The sequence below is a fragment of the Corvus cornix genome, chromosome 18 (assembly GCF_000738735.6).
Source record: "Corvus cornix cornix isolate S_Up_H32 chromosome 18, ASM73873v5, whole genome shotgun sequence".
NCBI lineage: Eukaryota > Metazoa > Chordata > Aves > Passeriformes > Corvidae > Corvus > Corvus cornix.
This window is the reverse complement of record NC_046347.1, coordinates 7,827,212-7,848,095: the sequence shown is the minus strand read 5'-3', so window position 1 is coordinate 7,848,095 and position 20,884 is coordinate 7,827,212. Positions and strand designations below refer to the sequence as shown.

General features: G+C 43.2%; 1 protein-coding gene across 3 annotated transcripts in view; it reads right to left on the bottom strand.

Annotated features, from left to right (window-relative positions):
* RAB11FIP4 (RAB11 family interacting protein 4) overlaps nt 1–20,884 on the bottom strand; it is a 125,231-nt gene that overhangs the window by 63,584 nt on the left and 40,763 nt on the right. For all 3 annotated transcript variants that reach the window (XM_039562088.1, XM_039562089.1, XM_039562087.1), the window contains exon 3: nt 11,242–11,330. In XM_039562088.1, coding sequence (XP_039418022.1) covers nt 11,242–11,330 — 89 coding nt within the window. The remainder of the gene's footprint in view (nt 1–11,241; nt 11,331–20,884) is intronic.

Below are 20,884 nucleotides of genomic sequence, written 5' to 3'. Positions count from 1 at the left end.
AAATCAGTGACCTTCAATAACTGCAGAGAAAGTGCTCCAGGACTTTCCCCAGCTCTAGGACCTTGCCTCATGAAGCACATGGGCAGTGTTATTCAATACATTTCACTGCTAAAACTTTTTTTTGTAAACCAGCAGGGTATCAGTCACTCTTGGCAGGGCACCTTCTGCGAGATCTGAGCACAAACTCTTTCCCCTTTGATTTGAGAACCACGACATGACACAGGATGTCTCTTGATGGCAGTGTTTTGTCAGGGTGCAGTAATATGAGAAGGCTTCCTTGGAGTTTCTTTACAGGCAAGGAGTTGTACTAGAGAACAGCTGAACTCTGAATTTACCACACAAAACTCCCTTTTACAATTCCCCTAATATCTCACCATTGGCTTGGCAGTGAGACAAGCAGAAAGATTTTAAGTGCAGTTTCAAAACACGATGGAAAGAGAAAGCTGGTGATTTACTCTGTCACTTGACTGACAGCTTCCCAGGTGACAAACGTGGCAGCTCCTGTGGATACAAAAATGCTGTTAGCACGGAATTTTCCTGCTTCCTTCTAAGCCGTGAGATACTTTTCTCTCTCATGGAAGATAGTAGTACAGTTCTATAAACAATGAACACCTGCAACCTTGCAGAGCTTTGTTTATGGTACAGTAGAAAAATATTTTGACAATGGATGTTTAGGATTTTAGCCAATCAACTCAGGGGGCGGCTGATCCTTTGTCCAAATTAGACTATGAAGAAAAAAGTCTATAAAAGAGTTTGTAAAATAATTAAATAGATCAATCTTGCTGCTCAATTCCTGCCTGCTGGATCTTCTCTCCTCTCCTCCCTACGGCTGTGGGATACAGTAATAAGCTCCCACAGCCAGACAACCCTGCAAAGTGTGATTCATAATGGGATGGTTGTTGATCCTTGTGCTGAACAGTTCAGAGGAAAACAAATATCCGTGAAAGGCAATATTTATCTATTAGTCTCATAAAATACTGTGCATTACTGATTTCCATAAAAATCAGATCTCAGAGATGCAGTGAAATACTGACTTCATTCATTATTCAGGTCTCCTCACTTTTTCACAATAATAACTAGTCTGTGAAATATTCTGAGGAGTGACAAGCCATTTTAAATTCTGAAATTCTAAAAACCCAAAGAGATGTCTATTGAAGGTGAAGCTGTAAGAGTTGGAAGGAGGGATATATATGGGTAAAGCTCCTACTGTAACAGTCTCAGAAGTTTACAAGGTGGGAAAAAACCCCAACCAGCTCAGCTGGAACACAGGCTTGTTTCTCTCATGTTCTTGAGTTGATTTTTATCATCTGAGAATCTGACCAACAGTTCTTCATGGTTCTTGAATACCCCTCTCCATTCTGGACATTCCCATCTTCCATGCACTAGACCTTTCCATGATTGTGCCTTAGGGCATTGTAACCATATGGTCCATCTCCTGATGAAAGGGCACATGCCCCAGTTACCCACAATAATGTTCCCCAATGGCATTAGCCTTCAAGGACACAGTAATTAAGAACTCATTGAAGCAACAAACATCAATCATCTTCTCAACACACATATGCCAGTAATAAATGTGGAACAGTTACAGATACAGGAAACTTCCTGTGGAGAATATACAAAAATACTCGAGGTTCTGTCTGTTTCTCTGTTACCAAAACAAGACAAACATCCTCTCTGCTGGTTGAAGAAGGTGGTAGCACAGTCAATATGAGTAATTTGAGAAGTTCCTCCAATTTTAAATGAGGTCAGGCTTTGTTGGAGTGCTATGAATAAATTTCTACCATGGGCAAGAAAGTTTACCTACGTATTGCACTATTCTATACAAATTGGTAGCCAAAACTCTATGATGTATTTACACTATATTTATGTATTTGCTGTACCTACCAAAGGGTGCACAGCCTGCAAACGTTCTCTCCTCCAGTCATTATCCTGCTTGGCTCTATGTGGTGCTGCACCAACACACACTGAGAAAGCCTTTTCCCCAAACAATACGTGGAGTGACCAGAGACTGATGCCCAAAGCTAACAAACGAGCAGGATTCACACCAGGGCTGTCTCCTCACAGACTCTCAGGCTCCATGACTCAGGACAAATCAAAGCCTCTTGCTAAGTCAAACAGTTTGTTATCACAGTCCTATTCACACAGGCTGGCACAAGCTCCAAGGAATCACCCTTTTTGATACACCTTTTCTGCTTTGTGCATTCCCTTTCCAAATCCTTCCTAGCCCTGGTGGTTCAGACTGAGCCACCAGGTTCACACTGTCGGCCCAAAACACTCATCAGCACTTGCACAGCTCCCTATCAACACTGCCATGGTTATACTGTTATTCCAACTTAAACTTCCTAGCAGCTTATCATAACCAAGTTGGAAAACAAGCCTGGGATCCAGGGTACACATCCACCCAAACAGGCTGCTCTGTCTCATGGCCTGTTCCCCAGCTGATGCTGGAATCAACTGGGTGTTTACAGCAACAGCCTGGGTAAAAAGGTGAGCCAAATAGCAGATCTGGCAAATTAAATCCTAATTAACAAGGCCTCTCAGGGGCCTAATTAACCTTGCCTAGATTTCTGCAGATTCAGAAAACATAACAATTGACAGTTTCTTTTCTATTTCTCATCTGCAGCTGTTAGAGGAAGGACAGTTTTACTCTACTTTAACCAGTGACAAAACTGGTTTGGGTTCTGCAAGGAAAGAAATGATCCCCCTGTTCCACTGAGCTTAGGATGAACCTCAGCAGCCTCTTGTTGGCATGTAATCGCTCAACAGAAGCTGCATTTCTCTGCATCCCCATCCTAGACAGGGCCTCTGTGTCCCTGACTGAAAGAAGGTCAAATAGTCCATATCTCATCTTAATTTTTAATCGCAATTTCATGCTGTTTTTTCAGCTGCTGGAGGCAGTGTAGCACAAATCCCTCAGGAGTAATTCCTAGATACTCTCTTGCAGACTGGCCTACTTTTTCTTCCTGTTCAGTTACAAATTGCTTCTCTGAGCCCAGATGTGTGACAGTGCTGGCAAAGCCTGCCTCCACCCAAACAAATACATTCTACACTGCAGCATGTTAAAAAACAAACAAACAAACCAACCACATTTTGATTCTTCTCCAGTTTCTAAAAACAGACAGGATAATCAAGATCTTATTTTAGCTCTATGAGCCCAGTTGAATATGATGGTTTAATTTTAAACATTTCTGTTGCCTCTGATGCAGGACAGTGCCACGGTCCCCCTGTGGCACTTCTGTGACACTCTGACACCAGCTCACAGCCCGACCAGGAAAACCTGGGGGGGGGACACCTGAGTGAACAGGATAGAGACCACGTAGTTTTGTGGGGACTTTGGACACGGCAAGAGCTGGGAGTGACATGAGAGACGAAGGACATGAGAAAGGTGTCCTGGAGCTTTCATAACTGGGAAAAGTATTGGGCAATTTCATGAACTCTCTGGGACACTTTGGTGACAATTCTTGAGGCTACTGAAATCATGTATTTGAACCCTGAAATACTGTCTCAGCACAGCAACAGCTGTGTGACAGAAATGACTCCTGTAGGATTTCATCTGTGGATGAATGTTTTTATTTTAGTGGGAAAATTTCTAGCAGTACATGCAGCTATTGTTTTGAAGAACGAAAGAAGCTACCTTCAAAAAACTACACTGCTCTCAGATTCATCAGAGAAGTTAAAAGGCAGAAAAGAAGCAGCCAGATCCTTTTTATTTGCTTGTGCAGTGAGGGATTTTGCTGGTTTTATCAGCTAGAACATCCCTCTGTGGTTGACTTTTTCTTTACAGTTCCATAATAATCTGGAATCTTGGCTTTATCAACCAGCTTTTACATGTTTACGTAAAACTTTCTTCTTCTGAAAAAAACCAACAACCAAACCCACAAACAAACAAAAAGAAAACAACCAATTTAAACCAATATTATTTACTTAAAAAAAATTCCTATATTTCAATTTCACAGCCTTATCACTGTAAATATTCCAAGAAGAAGAAAGACAATTATGAATTGTCCCACAATCTTCCATAAATGCAGCAGAAATTTCCCCAAGCAGCAAGGAGAAAAGATACAAAGTAGAATAAGAAATTAAAAAAAAAAAAAAAAAAAAAAAATCAAGAAAGAGGGTGCCAGTGTCAATTTATGAACTGGAGGGCAAAGATTTCCTTGTCACACAAATGTCAAGAAACCCAGTGAATGCTGTGCGCCCTGCCCTCATACAGCTACTTTTGTTACAGATATTTTGGTATTCCCAAAAGCCATGTATCAGAGCCAGGACTTGTCCACCACCCTCTCACCCAGCAGTTGCATTTCTTTCACAGGAGCTCAGAGCAAGGCGAGTGCTGTCATAATATTTCTTTGCTTTTCTTGCTAAGAATGCTGTACTCAAGACACACCACAACTTAAGGTGGACAGATTTTCAGTACACCAAACAAAAGGCAAAAGGCACTAAACCACAAAGCCATACTTACCTGAAGGATTAAATCCATAGGGATGTGACTTTCTCAATAAAAGGGATCAACTTTTAGCTTTCAGTCATTTCACAGCTTCTACCTAAAGACTGTGCCACAGCCTAAATTGGTTTATCCAAGGATGGGAGGAATATTTTGCCATGGCAACTGACAATTTCAGAAAAAACACCCCCAAAACTGTGCTCTGTCAGAAAATCAGCAGATTAAAAGGTTGAAGATAATGCCTCAGAAGGAAAAACTAAGGTTGAGACAGAAAACGTCTATTAAACAGTGGTTCTGCCAAAGAGAGAGGTGACAGGCTTCAAAATGGTAAAGCTTTGAATGCTATGCAAAACTCTACCTAGGCCACAGAACAGAAATACTAAAAAAAAGAGACACAGATAACAGTAAGTGTACAAAATTACTTTCCTATGGATGCCTGGAAGGATGCTCCAGTTGGAACTTCATCTCTGTTGCCGAGTCACAGCAGTGAGGTCTGAACCAGGCAGTCACACTTCCCCCTGTCTCAAACCACCCAGCCAAATATAGCCCTATGAAACAGTAAATTTTGATAAGACCCTGTGGGGAGTAATCAATCTTTGGCCCCTCACTGATTCATGTTTCTATTACAGGAGATCGGTGGTTCATCTGCAAGAGCAGGTGCTTAAAACTTAAACCAGCTAACTGGCAGAATTTGTACAAAAGCACTGACACAAATTCAGCCCAGATGCTGGATTCTCACAGGGCACTATCTGAATCAACACTTTGCACTGGGAGACTCCATTCTGAGGGCTGTAGCTTTTCTACCAGGTCACCCCCCAGCCCTGCTGGCCTCAGACACTGGGAGTGCATTTGGGGTGTTGTGGCAAGAATTGGGTGGGAAAACATTTCTCCAGCATGCAGGCTCTAAGATCTCAGAGTATTTTGTTGCCCAACAAAGGATGAGAAAGTAAAAAGCTCAGATTTCTTTCTAAAGAAAACCCAAAACACATTTTGAGAAAGAGAACTATTTTTGACCAGGCCAGAGTGTTTCACTTCTTTTGAGTTATTTTACGTGTGTTTTATACCACAACTGAGCAAAAATGAGTCAGGGAAAAAGTAATTTCCCATTTAAAAATGTCAGTGTGTGATGTTCCACCAAATCAAAAATTCAAGCTGGTTTCAAAAAAGAAAATAATCCTCAATCTCTTTTATGGCTGTGTTTGGAGAAGTTGGCACTTATTTTGTTGAAAGGTGCCTGCCTTGCTCCGAGTGCAGAACTGCTCATTCTCAGTACAGCAGTTCTTCAGGGCAGCATTTCAGAATCAGCTTGAGCAGCCAGAGAGGCAGGTTATTTATATGCAGGTGTTTTGACCAAGGACAGTTATTTTTGCTTGTATGCACAAACATAAAAAATAAAATTCAGAATATCACCAGGTGAAAGCAGGCAATTTCCATGTAAATGAATCCCAAACAGGGGCACACTGTGTTCTTCATTGCTCTTGGTAATTGCTCACTGGGGGTTTCTCAGCAGTTGCAGTTAATGTTGCTTTTTGATGCTTGAAAAAAAATAAGAAAAATGAATTGCTGAGTGTTGCCTGTAGAGGTTACAATAAACTTCTCACTGGTGCAGACAGTGCACTGCCTGTGTGAAATCCTGCCTAGGAACAGGCACATTTTCCTCTCTATAACTGCATGGCTATACATTAACAAGCTTTTCTCCCACCTTACCCCTCCAGCGAGGGATTCAGACAACAATGTCGGGAACAACCCCAGGTGTTGATCTAACACTTGCCAGGGTCTAAGAAGTGTTCTACTGATTTCAGCAGGGTCTGGGATCAGTCCTTAGTCTGGACCTCACAAAAGGCCAGCTCTGGAGATGCTGAACAGAATTATTTCTCAGGGGATGCAGCAGAAGCTGAGGGGAAGGAAAATCTGGCAGATTTAGGAGCAACAGATATAACACAGACTTCTAGATGTACAGGTCCCATGGTGGCACCAGGACACAGGAGCCCCCCAGCAGCTTGGCAAGGGGAGCAATATGCAAACATGCACTGTGTGCATGATCTTAGGGTGGCAGAAACACCTCAGGTCTCAAGCACAGGGAGGGGAATCTTCACACACAGACACTGAGCATCTGCAGGGCTGAAAACACAATGGGAGCCAACAGTGACTGAGAGCGTGTGGGTGGTGGGGAAAACTGGAGGCTGATAAGAAACAGGGGGGGAAAAAAGCTTCAGTTTGATGTATTTAATACTGCTTGTCCTTACCACACAGACTGGCTTCTTCTCTTGGCCATTGGTTGAAAAGGTATTTCCATCTTAACAACATCTTATGTGCTTTTTCTGTTAAGATAGGAGTGTCTCTGCTAATGCTGCCGCAGAAGGTGGAAGGAAAGACGTATTTCACATTAACACAAAGGCAACACCTGCATTTGATGTTAGGAAAAACAGTACCAAGAAAACCCTTCTAACAAATGAGGTCAATTATTCTGCCCAAGAACACTGGTAACTCGATGGTAAACGTGGAGTCATTGCTTCAAAACACTGAATATATGAGATGAAAATTAAAGATATTCTGGTTATAGACTCTCCTGCTACCTTCTTCCACAGCCTAGTGAAAAACCCATTTGGATCACAGTGTTTTTGCAGTGCAGAAGGTCCCCTCTGCTCTGCCACAGGTGTCAGCAGATATCCTCAAGCAGCTAATGGGGAAAAAAACCTTTTTTCAGAAGCTGGTGAGGGACTCCTAATTGCTACTGAAAATATTTTCAAAGCAGCAGATCAGCCAGCAGTCCCAGCTCCATCCCAGAGGCAAACACAATTTATTTGTCATGTTTCAACAATTTTTCTGCTGTTCATACAGTGTAATTAATCACTTGGCAGGCAGGGGAACACACAGAGGACTGAAAAGGCAGCTCATTCTTTGATATGCAGCGATCATCCTGTACTTTGGTAAGAGACAAATTCACTCTTATTTAGAGATGGGAACAGGAAAGAAAAGGTACGTGGCAACTCAATACAGCAACAATCGATAAGAAACAAACAGCTTGGATTAAAACAAGGACCCTGCCGTTATTGTACCTTACATCATGCTCTTCCACTGGGTTTGCATGTATGGCTTTTGGCCATTGATTCCAGATGAAAAGGCAACAACTCACAGGTAAAAATAGTCTGTCCCTTCACAAGGAGCACTCAAAGTGCCCTGCTAGCTGATGGTGAGAGGCTCTAAGATCTGTCACTCAACCCCCCCTTCTGTCATCTATTGGGGTGATCTAGATTCAGGCTCCCTTCAAATTTGAGCAGCCAAAATACACCAGGTGAAGAGTTCACAAAGGAGCTCCTGTTCTGATTCCCTTTTCCCTAAACTTAGGTGCTCAGACAGAAGAGCACCTAGACCAACACCACTGCTTCTCAAGGCCTGCAATGCAAATCTTGGCCAGGGAGCTGCAGATGCAGCCAGCCTAATTCCCTCTGAGTCCTGTGGCTAGTGCTCTCAGCTGGCTGGGTGCCTGGGAAGGCCCGGAGCCAGCCATTTGGAAATGTGAGACATAGGCACTCTGCTTTGTTTGAGCTGGCTGAATCAGGGTCTGGGTTTTCACACACGTACTTCAGCTGTGGATTTTGTGTTGGTTACCATCTCCAAAAGGCCATCCAAGGGCTCTGAAGTGCTACCAGATGCCCGCCACAAAGCAAACTGGACTAGGGAGACTTTTGTCTCCCTTCAAACTGAAGGCAAAACAAGAGTTGAGGCCATAGCAGCAAACACTGGGAAAGGAATTTGGGATTGATAAATTTGACTTCTGGCAAATTCAGAGTATTTCTATTATCTCCCTAAAGACTGTGAGAGACAGAAATTATACTAATAAACAGCACTCGACTGAAGCAGTGCCTCAAATGGAGCACATTCAGACTTTAACCAAATCAACAGACTCAACTCACAGACGGAACAGGTTTATTTGTAGGTCCAAAAGCTGAAGGGCTCTAGAATTGCTATCTCCGAACTGCAATCCCATCCTCCTAAATTTCTGTGGACCAGCTGTCTCTGATCCAAAGACACTCTGCAGCCTGAATCAATGCTGATGGAAGTCAGTGGGACATCCTGTAGTAACCAAGTTACGCTCTTTATGTCCTGCATATCACATCTTAACAGCTCCAAGGCAGAGCTCTCCATTTGCCTGTGATGTCACACACACAGCCTCTCAATATAGGCCATTAGGAACCTTCCATGGAATAGCCTTTACATTTTGAATTGCATACACAATGGGATTTTTTTCCTGCTTTTTTTTTTTTTTTGCAAAGTTATCAGACATTAAAAGCTTGTCAGTTTTTGCTCTTTGTTTACACTGAAGGAAAACCAAAAGTAAAATCAGACCATTTAGAAAATGTCAAATGAAATGCCCCAAGCTCCTGGTATCAGGGGGTTTTATATATCCCTTTGAATTAATTGCCAGTTGGTTGTAATTAAAGGTTGGAGGCTTGGCAGTTTCTTCTTCCCCATTTGACTCAACATATACAAACAGATAGATCAGTTCAGCACCTCACGGTGGCTCCTGCCACTTCATCCCACATCCTGAAATTACCTTCACCTCTTCAGTTTGCTGCCTTTGGGCTTCAGAAAGCTAGAATACAGGGAGGGAGCTCTTGGGAAGGGAAGAAAAAGTGAAAGCAGAGGACAGGGGAAATAACTTGTGACAAGGATAAATCTCCCTTTCAAGTCATCGTGTGAATGCAGAGACAGCATAACAATGAACCCTCTCAGTACCTGCCTTCGTGTAAGCACAGCCCCTTGGGTGGAATAAAAAAGATGCATTCCCTTTTAAAATATCTATTTGTACCATCACAGCAGTTGCGTCCTTCTGCTGAGTGCACCTGAGAATCAGACAGATACTGGGGTGAAAATCAGATTAGACAGGCATCTACCATTTGTACCAATGGGAGCTGCCCATAAACTTGGTAACAGCACCAGGAATTCCCACTCATTAAGGTCTGGGAGATGCAAGGACAGCTCATATGTTTTCCGTATGTGCTTCCTTGGGAACGGGGAACAAAGGTCATGAATGGTGATAATCTCAAATCCACTTGAACCCCAGTTCTCCTCTGCTTCATCAGATTGAAAACTCCAACTTCCCGCCACAGCAGAGGATCCTTAAGGCAGGAGCAGAGGCTGTTCACGCCTTTTCCTAGTCTTTAGCTGACATCTAGTGAACAGTTTCCAAACTGCACCTGGAGGACCTGCAGATGGGAGATGGAACTAGCCCCTCTGGAGGACAGCGGTGCCACGACAGCTCACCTGGCCTGGACAGGTGGGGAAGGACCTGGTTCTGCTCCCAGGTTGTACAAATCCTGCACTGGTTCCATCAAAGTGGGCAAACACTGCTGCAGGACCCCACTGCAGTGGTACTACCCCCCGCAGGGACCATCCAGGAGGCTGGTGGACATCAGGAGTGACCAGCAAGGCTTCCACCACAGCAGTGTCACATCAGCTCTTTCTGAACAGGGAGGGTCACCCTCTGCCCCCTCCCTCTCCCAGAGGCACAAATCCAGCACTCAAATGGGAAACTCATCAGCTGCTACCAGGATTAGCAACTGCCATTCCCACCCTCAGGCTCTCCTGGAGGATAGATGGCAGAAGAGGTGCAGTTTGCAGAGTTTTGCAGTTTGTCTTCAAGAGCTCTCCCCAGCACATCTTTGGGTGACAGCAGATGTGAAATCCCTGAGGAATACAGACCCAACTGTCACCTACATTTGGAGTGTCAGAACCAGCCTGCAATGTCTGCGTAGCAACAGGGGAACATGGAGTGTGTGCAGAGCCTGTTCATTTTATAACCTCTATCAGCTACTGCAAACCAAGGAGTTTGGTTTATGGCATCTGTTAAGGTAACCAAGCAACAGTATGGTGGGTATCTGTGGCATCACTTACAAAAACTGGGGGTTTAGAAACAAACAGAGTGGTGATGGACACTGAGGTGCAGGAAATGTCTCTATGTTTTGTAAGGACAGGGGAAACCATTCTGTGTAACAGCACGGAGTGGCATTACACCAGTTCACCACCACACTTATCACATCCTTCCTCAATACATGAGAATTGTCCTCACACTTCACCACCTGTGAAGGTAAAATGCTTTTCCTGTTGATTTCAGTATCATTTGCAGTCTCATAACACCACTGACACACAGTCCTCCTCTGAATGTACAATGCTAACTGCACCTTTAATCTTCAGAATTTACATGGGCGGAGGTGATTAAAACCAAAGTAAAGCAAAGGAGGGACAAAGAGATGCCAGAAGGAAAACTTAGCACTGTTCTGCTTCTTAGACTGCACAGACCCTGGCAAATTAAGGATACAAATGAGAACCCTTAATGGTTTAAAAATATGCTACACCCACCAGCCAAAATACTATCAAAGGTTTCCAACGGTGTATTGTTTCAGCTTCCCAACAGCTGTTAGAGTCCCTGTTTATTATCTGCAGAAGGTCCCTGAGGACTTGTTCACCTACAAAGTTTGACTGATTTAATTAGATACAAATCAGTGTTTTCCACTTGTGAGGTGCCAGCGAGCTTGCACAGGGATCTCCCTTGCAGGCAGGCGAATACTGAGGATTGTAAGAGGAACACTACCTAAATGCTGTATACTCTCCCACCAGTCAACCCGTGTTAAATGCAGCTAAAACAGTATAAATGGCTTGCTAACAGCCATGAATCTAGGAAGGAAGGGTCAATAGGCCAAGTAAAACAACAGCATTTACAATGATCCAACTACACACCACTCCAGAGGCTTCCTCAGTCTACTAACATGAGACAGAATTAGTGCTTCTCTTACCTGGTAATAGTAATCAACATATTGTGGCTCGTAGTGTTGGGGCTCAGAGTTTTCAGGAGACAGGACATCTTTTAGTAACTCTTCACAGCCTGGCAAAGAGAAACAAGAGGAAATGGTCAGGCCAAGAGTTTAACTTCCATTACAGGGACAATGGAGGAAGAAACACTGGTTTGTAGCCAATCTGTATGCACAAAACCTTGGAAGGCAGCTTTGGGATTTATTTAAATAGGTATAACAAAACTCTGTCTTCAGAGTTCTGCCCAGCACACACTCAACATGGGGAACTTGGTAAGTCCAATTATCTCAGCTTGGCTTGTTAAACTATCCTGTGGGATACAAACCCACCTCTAACCAAAGCCAGACTCTGGAGTCAAACACTGGATTTGCAGGCGTGGCATGAGCTAGTGACAACTACACATTAGTGTCAGTGGAGCTGCTTCTAATTTTCTCTGGTCAAAATGACAAAGGGGCAATACCTAAGTGTCACAAATCCCCCTTCAAAAAGAGCTCTGTCACAGAGTGTTTGGTGTTTGGCAAGCAAATATCTATGCGTTGCAACCAGAGATTTTAAGCTTCTGTGTTTGCTTTTGTTATCAACCACGTTAAGAGCTGGAAAAATCAATGTCTGTGTTTCCCTCAGTCCTTCTCTCATCTGAAAAGATGAGACAAATACAGAAGCACTGAAATCACCAAATGCCTCGTTCTCCATTAATTACCAGTGACTGCACTTGGCAGGGTGAGCTACAGAAGGCAGTAATGTCAGGCCAGGTTATTTTAGAACACCCAGATCACAGTCCTGGGCCCAGACTGTGTGAAACCTTCTCAGCATGTGTTGTGCACTATCCTACTTGGAAGCTGCAATTGCTCAGCAGTTATTCCTCCCTTCCATCCCAGCACTAATGCAATATATTTGGCTGTGACATTACACATGGATACCAATCACAAAGCAGGCGAGCCAGAGAAAAGAGGGTGATGGAAGGAAGTGTGAACTGAACAAGTTTATACTATTAGCTGATCTTCTCTCCTGGTTTTACATAAAGGAATAACATCTGTAGGGATGAAGACATGTTGTGGTTATGGAGAGGAGTCCCTTGCAAAGGAAAGAAGTACTTTAAAAACCAGAAAAAATGACCAGATGGAGGAAGCCTAATAGGGGGGATCACTGTGTTGTCCCTGTCTGCCACACACAGGCACATGTTGAGGCAGCACCTGCTGAATGAAGACATCATTAAGATCTCAGAAGTGTCACATGGACAAAGGCAGCAAGACATTTTTCCTTTTTCAGCTTCTTCAGCAAAGTGAGATTCTCAGGTGGTACTGAACAGAGGATAAATGAAGCTGTTAAATGCCCACTTTGCTGGAGAAGTTAACGGGCAAGAATGTGTGGTAGGGTCACTTCCCAAAGAGGAGTTTATCTGGCACTAGCAATCAAAAATGTAATCTACTGGTTGCTACAGGAAAGATATTAAACTTGTTTGCCTGGAGAGAGCATCTTTTTACAGAACCTGCCCTGCCTGTGACTGTCACATTTCCCACCCAGCCATAATCCTTTTCTTCCGCTTGGTTTTAGCATAAAGTGCTCCGTGCTTGCCTAAGGTTATTCTCTAGTCCTCTCACAGAGGAAAATTCAATCTGTTGTTTGTATCTTTTGACATTAATAACCAAAGCTTATTGCTCATCAAACTGCCTTGTGCCAGCACCCACTGTGAGACTCATCACAGGTATGAACGGCTTTGCTAAAAGGTCTCTGCATGAGATGGAGCACCTATTCATTAAAGTGAGTTACCTCCAGCAAAAAAGGAAAATAAATACCAAGTGTTACACAGTAATGGATGCAGATTAGCGTAATGCAGGGAGTATGTTTACAGTGTTCTAAAATTTCTCAACAACCATATTTTCAACCATAATTTCAAGCTTTACTTTCCTAATGCAGTTGTACTAATAACAGTGCTTCCTGTCCCAATTTTCTTTTTTCCTTTTTAGTGGGGAAAAGTCACAAAAGCTGTGGGTCTTCAAAAAAGGATTTAACTACCCAAAACAAGGGCGTGAGAAATGTTTCTACCTTGCCTCCTTTCAAAAGGCCAGCCAGACTGGTCTGTTAGAGCTAGAGTTACAAACAGCTCCCAGATCTCCAGGGTCTGAAATGTAGTCTTCTGTGTCCTCTCTTTGCTGGTTCATTTCTTACCTAAGATTACTCCTTATCACATTCTTTCATTTCCCTTGTCCATTACAGAGAACCACTTCCTGATAGCTCTTGGCCTGCCATTTTCTCAGTAAAAGCACTGGGGAGAAAAGCACTGCCTCCTTTGCATCCAACTGACTCAGTGCAGCCCTCACCACGTCTTCACGAGAGCCACCTGACCCAGGCTTTTGTGGCCTGATCCAGAACCTGACCAAGCACTTGACCCATTTCCAGAACATCAGCAGGAATTTAATCCAATTTGTTTACCAAGCTGCATAGCTTAAAACGGCAAACAAAGTAAAATCTTGCTTTTACAGTAGTCGCAGGCCAAGTTTCCATCAGTGCTGGCAGATTCAGGGTGTAAGTTCATCTGAGCCAGTCTCCTTCTGCAAAGGCGACTTTTGCACCAGATGTCTGGGTGTGCAACAGGCAGTATCCCCTGTACACTGCTCTGCATCCAAGCTGGCATGACAGCCTGGCTCGCTTCATCCTCCAGCGAAGATTTGCATGTTATTATACACCATAAAAAAGGGAAGAAGAGAAGGAAATGCTAAGAGCCCTTTTTCTTCTGAGATTACTAAACCACATCATCACCACCTTGCAGACATCTGAACCAGTTCCAACATGCATCAAATCAACGGAAAAATTGCCACTGGCTTTGAGAATCTCAAGATTGTGACACTGGTTTTATTCCTATTAAGAACTGAGTTTTAAAAACAAGTTCTCTGTTCTCATCTTCCCTGTGAGGACACAAATGGGAATCTCTTCACTCTGGAGGACTGATGCTGGTCTTTTCCTTGGACCACCTCTTAACACCAGGAAGGTGATGCACAGTCAGGTGATGCATCAGCTTTCTTATTCAGTGTTTTTCTGCAACAGTGCCAATACAATCCCACCTTTTGCTCCCCTCATCTAAATATAATTTGAATTTTTCAGGTACTCCAGGAGGGTTACACAATGGCGTAACATAAAGAGAGAACACTGGAGTGTCTCAAATGCTGTCCATGTGTGTTCTTATTACCAGAAAACATTCTGGCTTGCAGCCTGGGAAGTGCCAGTGAGCTAAATCAGTTTGTCACAGTCCAGACAGAAAACAACAAATTAAGCTTTACTCTGGCAAATCTTAATATGGAAATAAGAAGGTACTGGACAAAGATTTGCTCTTTGCTAGCAGAACCACTCCTGAGCAGAATCCTGTGTGCTGAGGTCTGCAGAACTGCCGTGGTGGATATTTCAAGCTGTGCAGCAGTATGCACCCAAGGCTAGAATCTGTCCAAAAATAACCCATTGCAATGAAGCAAAGGAATAATTCCTGGCTACTTTAAGGACCTCTTGCACTAGAGATGTCCTATTATTGCTATAAATTCATTTTCCTGCAAAAGGTAGAACTGAAAACCACTTACATGGCTGATTAGAGATATTTCATTAGGATGTCTTGTCTACCTGCGTCATAAGATATTAATGTTCTCTCTCCTTTGCTGCGGTTGGGAAAACTTCATCTACATTTCTGGGCAGCATAAGAAGACTTAGCTGCACTGCAATCACAGTGAAGCAGCAGAGAGAGGCAAAGAGTAACCCAGGAATAGCTCCAGGTCATTGTGCACTCACTGCTGCAGCTCCACTGAAGGGTGTCCTTTATGGAGAAACACCCTGTGAAAGGGCCGTGCTCGATGTAAATCACTGTGACACAGATTGGCAGCATTCTTGTGTCTGGAGAAAGGACTAAACAATCAGATCACAAAATGAGAGTGGCCAGAAGCTGCTGTATTTTCTTCCCTGGCTAAAGACATCTGATGAGCCAGCACAGAAGCAGCTTCTCTGTCCACTCAGGAGACTCTTTGAAACATGGATGTGTATGAGTTCTAGTTAACAAAGCACTGAGTCACTCTCTAGTCTGGTCTGTCAAAATTATCTGAGTTAAAAACTACTTCTCCTAATACTACAAATACAAAAGCAAACGCAACTCATTTGGCCAGAACAGGGTCATCTTCAGTCCTAAGCAAAGATGATGAAAGTCATTTACAAGTCACTGGAAGGCGAAGACATGAACCTTTAACTTTTTCAGTTTGCTCAGGTTGCTAGACATGATATCCTTTATGAGATAATTTTATAAGTTTACAATCAGTTTAATTTTAAAAAACGGTTTTCACACCCTAACAAACATTCAATTTGCAAACAGACATTCTGGCCGCAAATAAACTCAATTTTAGGAAAGCTGCTTCCTGCAAATGCTCCAAGAAGGAGATTTAACCTGTAACATATCAGGCAATTTTCACAGGCTATTAAGCAATTTTAATACTATAGGAAATCAAATCTGGTTACCTAATTGAATGTAGTTGGTTTCTGGCATTTTTCCTAATAGCAATAGCTTTTTACTTTATCCACCCTTGGATCTTTAGTGGTGTATTAGACTCATTTGTGGTTTCAGGGTGTATTTACTGACATTTAGTTAAGTCTCAGAAAACTCTCAAGTACTTTTAGGAGTAACCAACTTCAGTTCATTGAGCAGCTATAGGGTAATTTAATCCAGGAGAGCTCAGCTCTTCACATTTACTGACAGTCCTTGTCCCTGGAGCCATCCCAAGCACGACTCCTGTCAGTAAGTTATTCTTACCAGAATGGATAGATCCATCTCCAAGTACGGCCTCATTGAAGTCTGAGATCTGTAACTATGAGCCTAAATGGGGTCACATAGACTTTGGGATTTTCTGATGTGCTTTACTGAAATTTCCATGCTGGTGCAGCTGTCCTGGTCCTAGATATTAGAAGCAAATAAACTCCCTTTTACAGGCCTGCAACATACCCATTTCTTATTCCATGCTGGATCTTCAGGGCAAAGCTGGTACAACACTTCTCTCAGCTATGGGATTGCAAATTAGATTTTAAAGTTAGTTTAAGGAGATGGCCAAAACTTGGCACTGTTTTTTTGAGAAATATGTTTGCTTGGAACATCTGAATGAAACTATAAGAGCATATTTAAAAAAAAATAATCTCCAGTGAAACAGAAGGCCAGAAATACTCTGCTTTAGAAAACTTTGTTTTGAAAAAACACCATCAAATTTCATACTGTATTATTTTCATATTCTTTCACAGTCCAAATAACCTGTCACAGTCTGAGCAACCAGAACAGCCAACATCCCTTTTGGGACATTTCTTTGAAACTTTGGGCAAATCTGTATTCTTTGAATTTTCATTAAAAAGTGATAGGAACTCACAGAGCTTTTTAACTTTTAGCTGCTTATATAAAGCCTGCTTCTAGAAGCTTTCCAGCCAACCGCAGCAATTAGATGCCTCAGGATCTAGGGAAGCACAGAGATGGATTTTTGAAGGCACATAATGATCTGTGTTACTATTTTGAAGATTCAAAGGTTGCTATTGCTGCAGTTAGGGAAGTGTATAAATTCACAGCTGTGCTTCTTCCACATTATGAATGAATATGAAGGAGCTCCTAGAACTCTCCATTTTCAAATTCCGTAACAGAGCATAACTAAAGTGTCCTTAAAACTTCTACAGGATGAGGGAAGGACTCTCTTGCTCCAGGAGAACAGGCTGTATGATTTCATCTGAAAAAACAGTGATTCTGCTAAAGCACACAGATTCATAAATGCAGAAATGCTCTGTCTGACATGGCTCAGTCTCTCCTGTTATAAAAGCCATGACCCTCCAAACACTACACAGTAGTCAGCACTGTTTTCATGGTTAAAATAAGCTATAAAGTCAGAATACATCTGCCTTTGTATCTTAATTCTGTATTAATCTGTGCTCATTCAGTACCCTCTCATCTCTGTGAGCTGCAACACCGAGGGCAGTAGGGGGAGCTCCCCCTGTGTTTGTCAGGGTTTGGGTACTTCTAAGCAGAACATCAAAGCAGAGAGACTATTGGAAAGACAATAGAAATCTTAAAATACAAGGAACAGGCCAGACTCAATTAGAGCCTGGTCCTGCAAACATATCTGACTGTGGAACCCACCAGCCTGCAGAGCACAGGGAATTAACAGCTCCACTCAAGCCTTTAAGTATTATGAGTGGCAGAAAATATTTACTGGATCAGTACAATATAAATTCAGAACAGCAAGAACAGCCATTGGCTCTGCTTGAGCAAACAGTAATGGTTCCCATGCTGACCCTGCTGAAATTAATGGGAATTCAGCCTTTGAGTGATGTTCTGGCTGCTCTCGGTGTCTCTGAGCAGTGCCACAGAGCAGTCAGGTAAGAGGCTACAGGTGTTATTTCATGGCAATTGCTCTACAGGCAGACACAGTTATTAAAGCCCTGCAGTCAGCAGATAGAGAGGGCAGCTTCAGCACAAGTAAAACCTTCATACTCTGGCATTCCAATGAAATTGCTGCAAAACTTTAAATTCGATGACAACCCTATCCCTGGCTCTGGCAGAGCCTAATTGCATGGGGAAAGAAGCCTAGACAGCATGGACTCACAGCACAGATGCTGAGGCAAAGTCCTTTAATCCACAAAAGACCAGAAAAAGAAGCAAAGCTTTCCATAAATAGCAAGCACCATACATGTCCAGTATTCCACCCCAGAGACACAGTCGAAATGGACTCCTCTAACACACTTCTGCCCTCTAGCATATTTACCTCCACTTGAACACATCCTCTCCACTACTTCCCAAGGTCCTACTGTTGCTCAGCGCATCCTTACCCACAGCTCCTGCTACTCAGCAGCTGAAGAAAATGAAATGCTTTCCACCTGACAGTCCCAGCAGCTGCTGCAGAGGTACATGACCCATATGTCATGAGGTTTATCCAGCTCTGAAGCACTGAGGAGGAGACGAGGCTTGATGTCCATTTGTAGAGTAACACAACACTTCTCATTCGTACCATGCAAGAGTAGACAATGCCCTGGTTTATGGAGGAGAGAGGCCAAGCTGCAGATTTTAGATCCAGGGGTAGGAGTTTCTCTACCAACCATTTATGGAGCACTAAACACTCCAATGTTTGGGATTTTTTCAAGTTCCAACATTTAGCTTTTCACTGAGATCCAACCCTGGATATGAGATGCTCAAACCAACATCATCAGATGTCAACTCTGATTTGAATTTCTTGTTCTTTGATGCTTCAAACCTCATGATTTAAATAAATTCAAGGTACTGAACCACCAAAAAACCTTGACACTATATCACCTCTGTGCAGCAAACAATTTCTTCACCATACTATAAGGGCAAGCATCTATAAGACAAATTAATTTGAGTCTCATAAATAAGAAATACAGTAAGGCATTAGGACTGTAAAGTATGAATTTAAACATTTGGCTTCCACTGCTAAAGATAACACAACTTCATACTCTATTACTGAAAACCCCACTGGATTACAGTAGCATCTCATTTTGCTCCATTAATCTGACTGCCCCAAGCAATTGTAATAGGCTGAGATGTCAAAGAAACATATTTATAATCTGTTGCTGCCAAGACAAATTGCTTTTGTTTGATAATAAGCCTGCTACTCCCCTTGGGATGTGGCTGTACTAAAACAACATGGTGGAGGCTTTCCATTCTGAAAGGCAGACATGCCCTTTCTGAACTTTAACATAACCAATTTAATTTTTAAGGAAAATATGGCAGGTAGCCAAAGATGAATAAAATTTCCATGCTGTGAGATGAGCAATAGAAGCAGCTTTTCTAAAGAGATGCTGTGAAAACATGCAGCACAGTGTCTTATCAGAAATAGATACAGCTGCTGCTGCTTCGATGATAAACACTTAGCACTGACTCGGTGTAAGTGTTGAAATGCTAATGATGTGCTAAGGGAGCTCTAGGTGATGATGCAGAATTGGGTGATTTCTCTGCATCTGTTCACAGATACATCCTAACAACCAGATATATCCTAACAACCATCACACAAACGATTTGGACCCTACAGCTCCACACCTCGGCTTTAAGCTATTCACGAACTGAGTGCAAGGTACTCCAGACAGTTTGATCTGGTCACATCTTTGCAGGATTAAACCTTAGGATATGAACACAAGAATCAGTTCCCACGAGGTGAGCAAGGATGAAAACCCCCAGGGCCTCATGACTCTGATAAGTCAAGATTCTCACGATGTCCCCACAGTAAGAGGGAGGAGATGCAGCTGCCCACTGCATCCCTGAGGGTGCTTGGACAAGGGCACAGTTACCACAGAAGAGATGTTCTGGGTCATTTCTATCCCTTCCTCATCATATTTTGTCCATTTGTGCACATCTTTAGACTGTGAATTACAGAAGACATCAGATGATTTACAGAGCTTGTGTCTTACTTAAACTAGAACTCAGCTTGCTACAGCATTTTCTGCTCAAGGAAAACCTCCAGCAGAGACTTTAAGGTCTGTGCACGAATGTAGTAACTTTCCTTCTAGGCTCTCTCTTGCCTTCTCTTCAAACACATCAGTGTCACCTTGGCCAGTGTCTCCAAGAACATTGATAACAACAGCTTTTCACTGTAATTTTACCTAATTATACACTATCTTTGGCTGCCATAAACTTTAATTAAAAGTGCTGTGGTTCTACGTTTTTGCATCGTTATGACTTCATAATAATCTCATCATAGTAGACTCTCCAGAGGCTTCTCCTGGAACCACACCATGATCACTGTGACACTCACCTGTCCCTGAAGTGAAGCCTCTGCGCTGTGACATCACGTGGCGGTGACCCAGCCCACTGCGGGGCTGGGGCAGCGTGATGCCAATCAGTCCCAGCCCATCCCCTGGATCGAGTTCCCCAAGAGGCAGACTCAGAGGGTGGGTCGAGGGGCGGCTCAGAAGCCTAAGCTGCACCCCCTGGGTGGTGCCCGGGTACAAGCCACCTCCCCCAGTTCGGGAAAATTCCCGGTTACTCGGTTGTTCGCTGGTTCTCTGTTATAACTCCCGCCTCTCGGTTTCCCCCAGTGGTTCATGTTAAATTGTATCCTCCCCTGGCTTGTAACTCATTGGTTGTTTTCCCCTTTCCCCGCGGTTTGCAAACTTTCCATAAAACTGAGAACAAGCCTCAGGGGAGCATCCTATCACATTCCATCCCTTCCAAGCTTGTTTGGGTTGCGAGACTTCTAACAATAAACCTGTTAGGAGTCAGACCAGAAGAGCCTCTCTCTTCCTTTGTCTCCGAGCTAATGTGAGCCGATCCCATCAGCTCCTGCTGTGTTCCCTCCGAAAAGACGCCAGCTAGCCAGCCCAGCCAGCAGCTCTCTTCCTGATGCTGAAGTCGCTTCAGCGATGCACAGAAGTAACGCAGCTGGACTCTCTCTGACCAGCGGCTTGCCAGAGCTCATGCCTCAAGCACAAGTGCTGCGTTAACATCACTCCAACACTTTACAAAGAACACACCACGTGTCCAGAAAAGGATAGGATGGATTATTTCACTATGGGAAGTTAGAAAAGCAATCAGCAGCAAATCAGCTGAAGTCCCTCCTCACTGGTTTTTTGTTGCCTTTAGGCTAAGCTCTAAAGCATAACAATGTCTGTGTCTTCTGT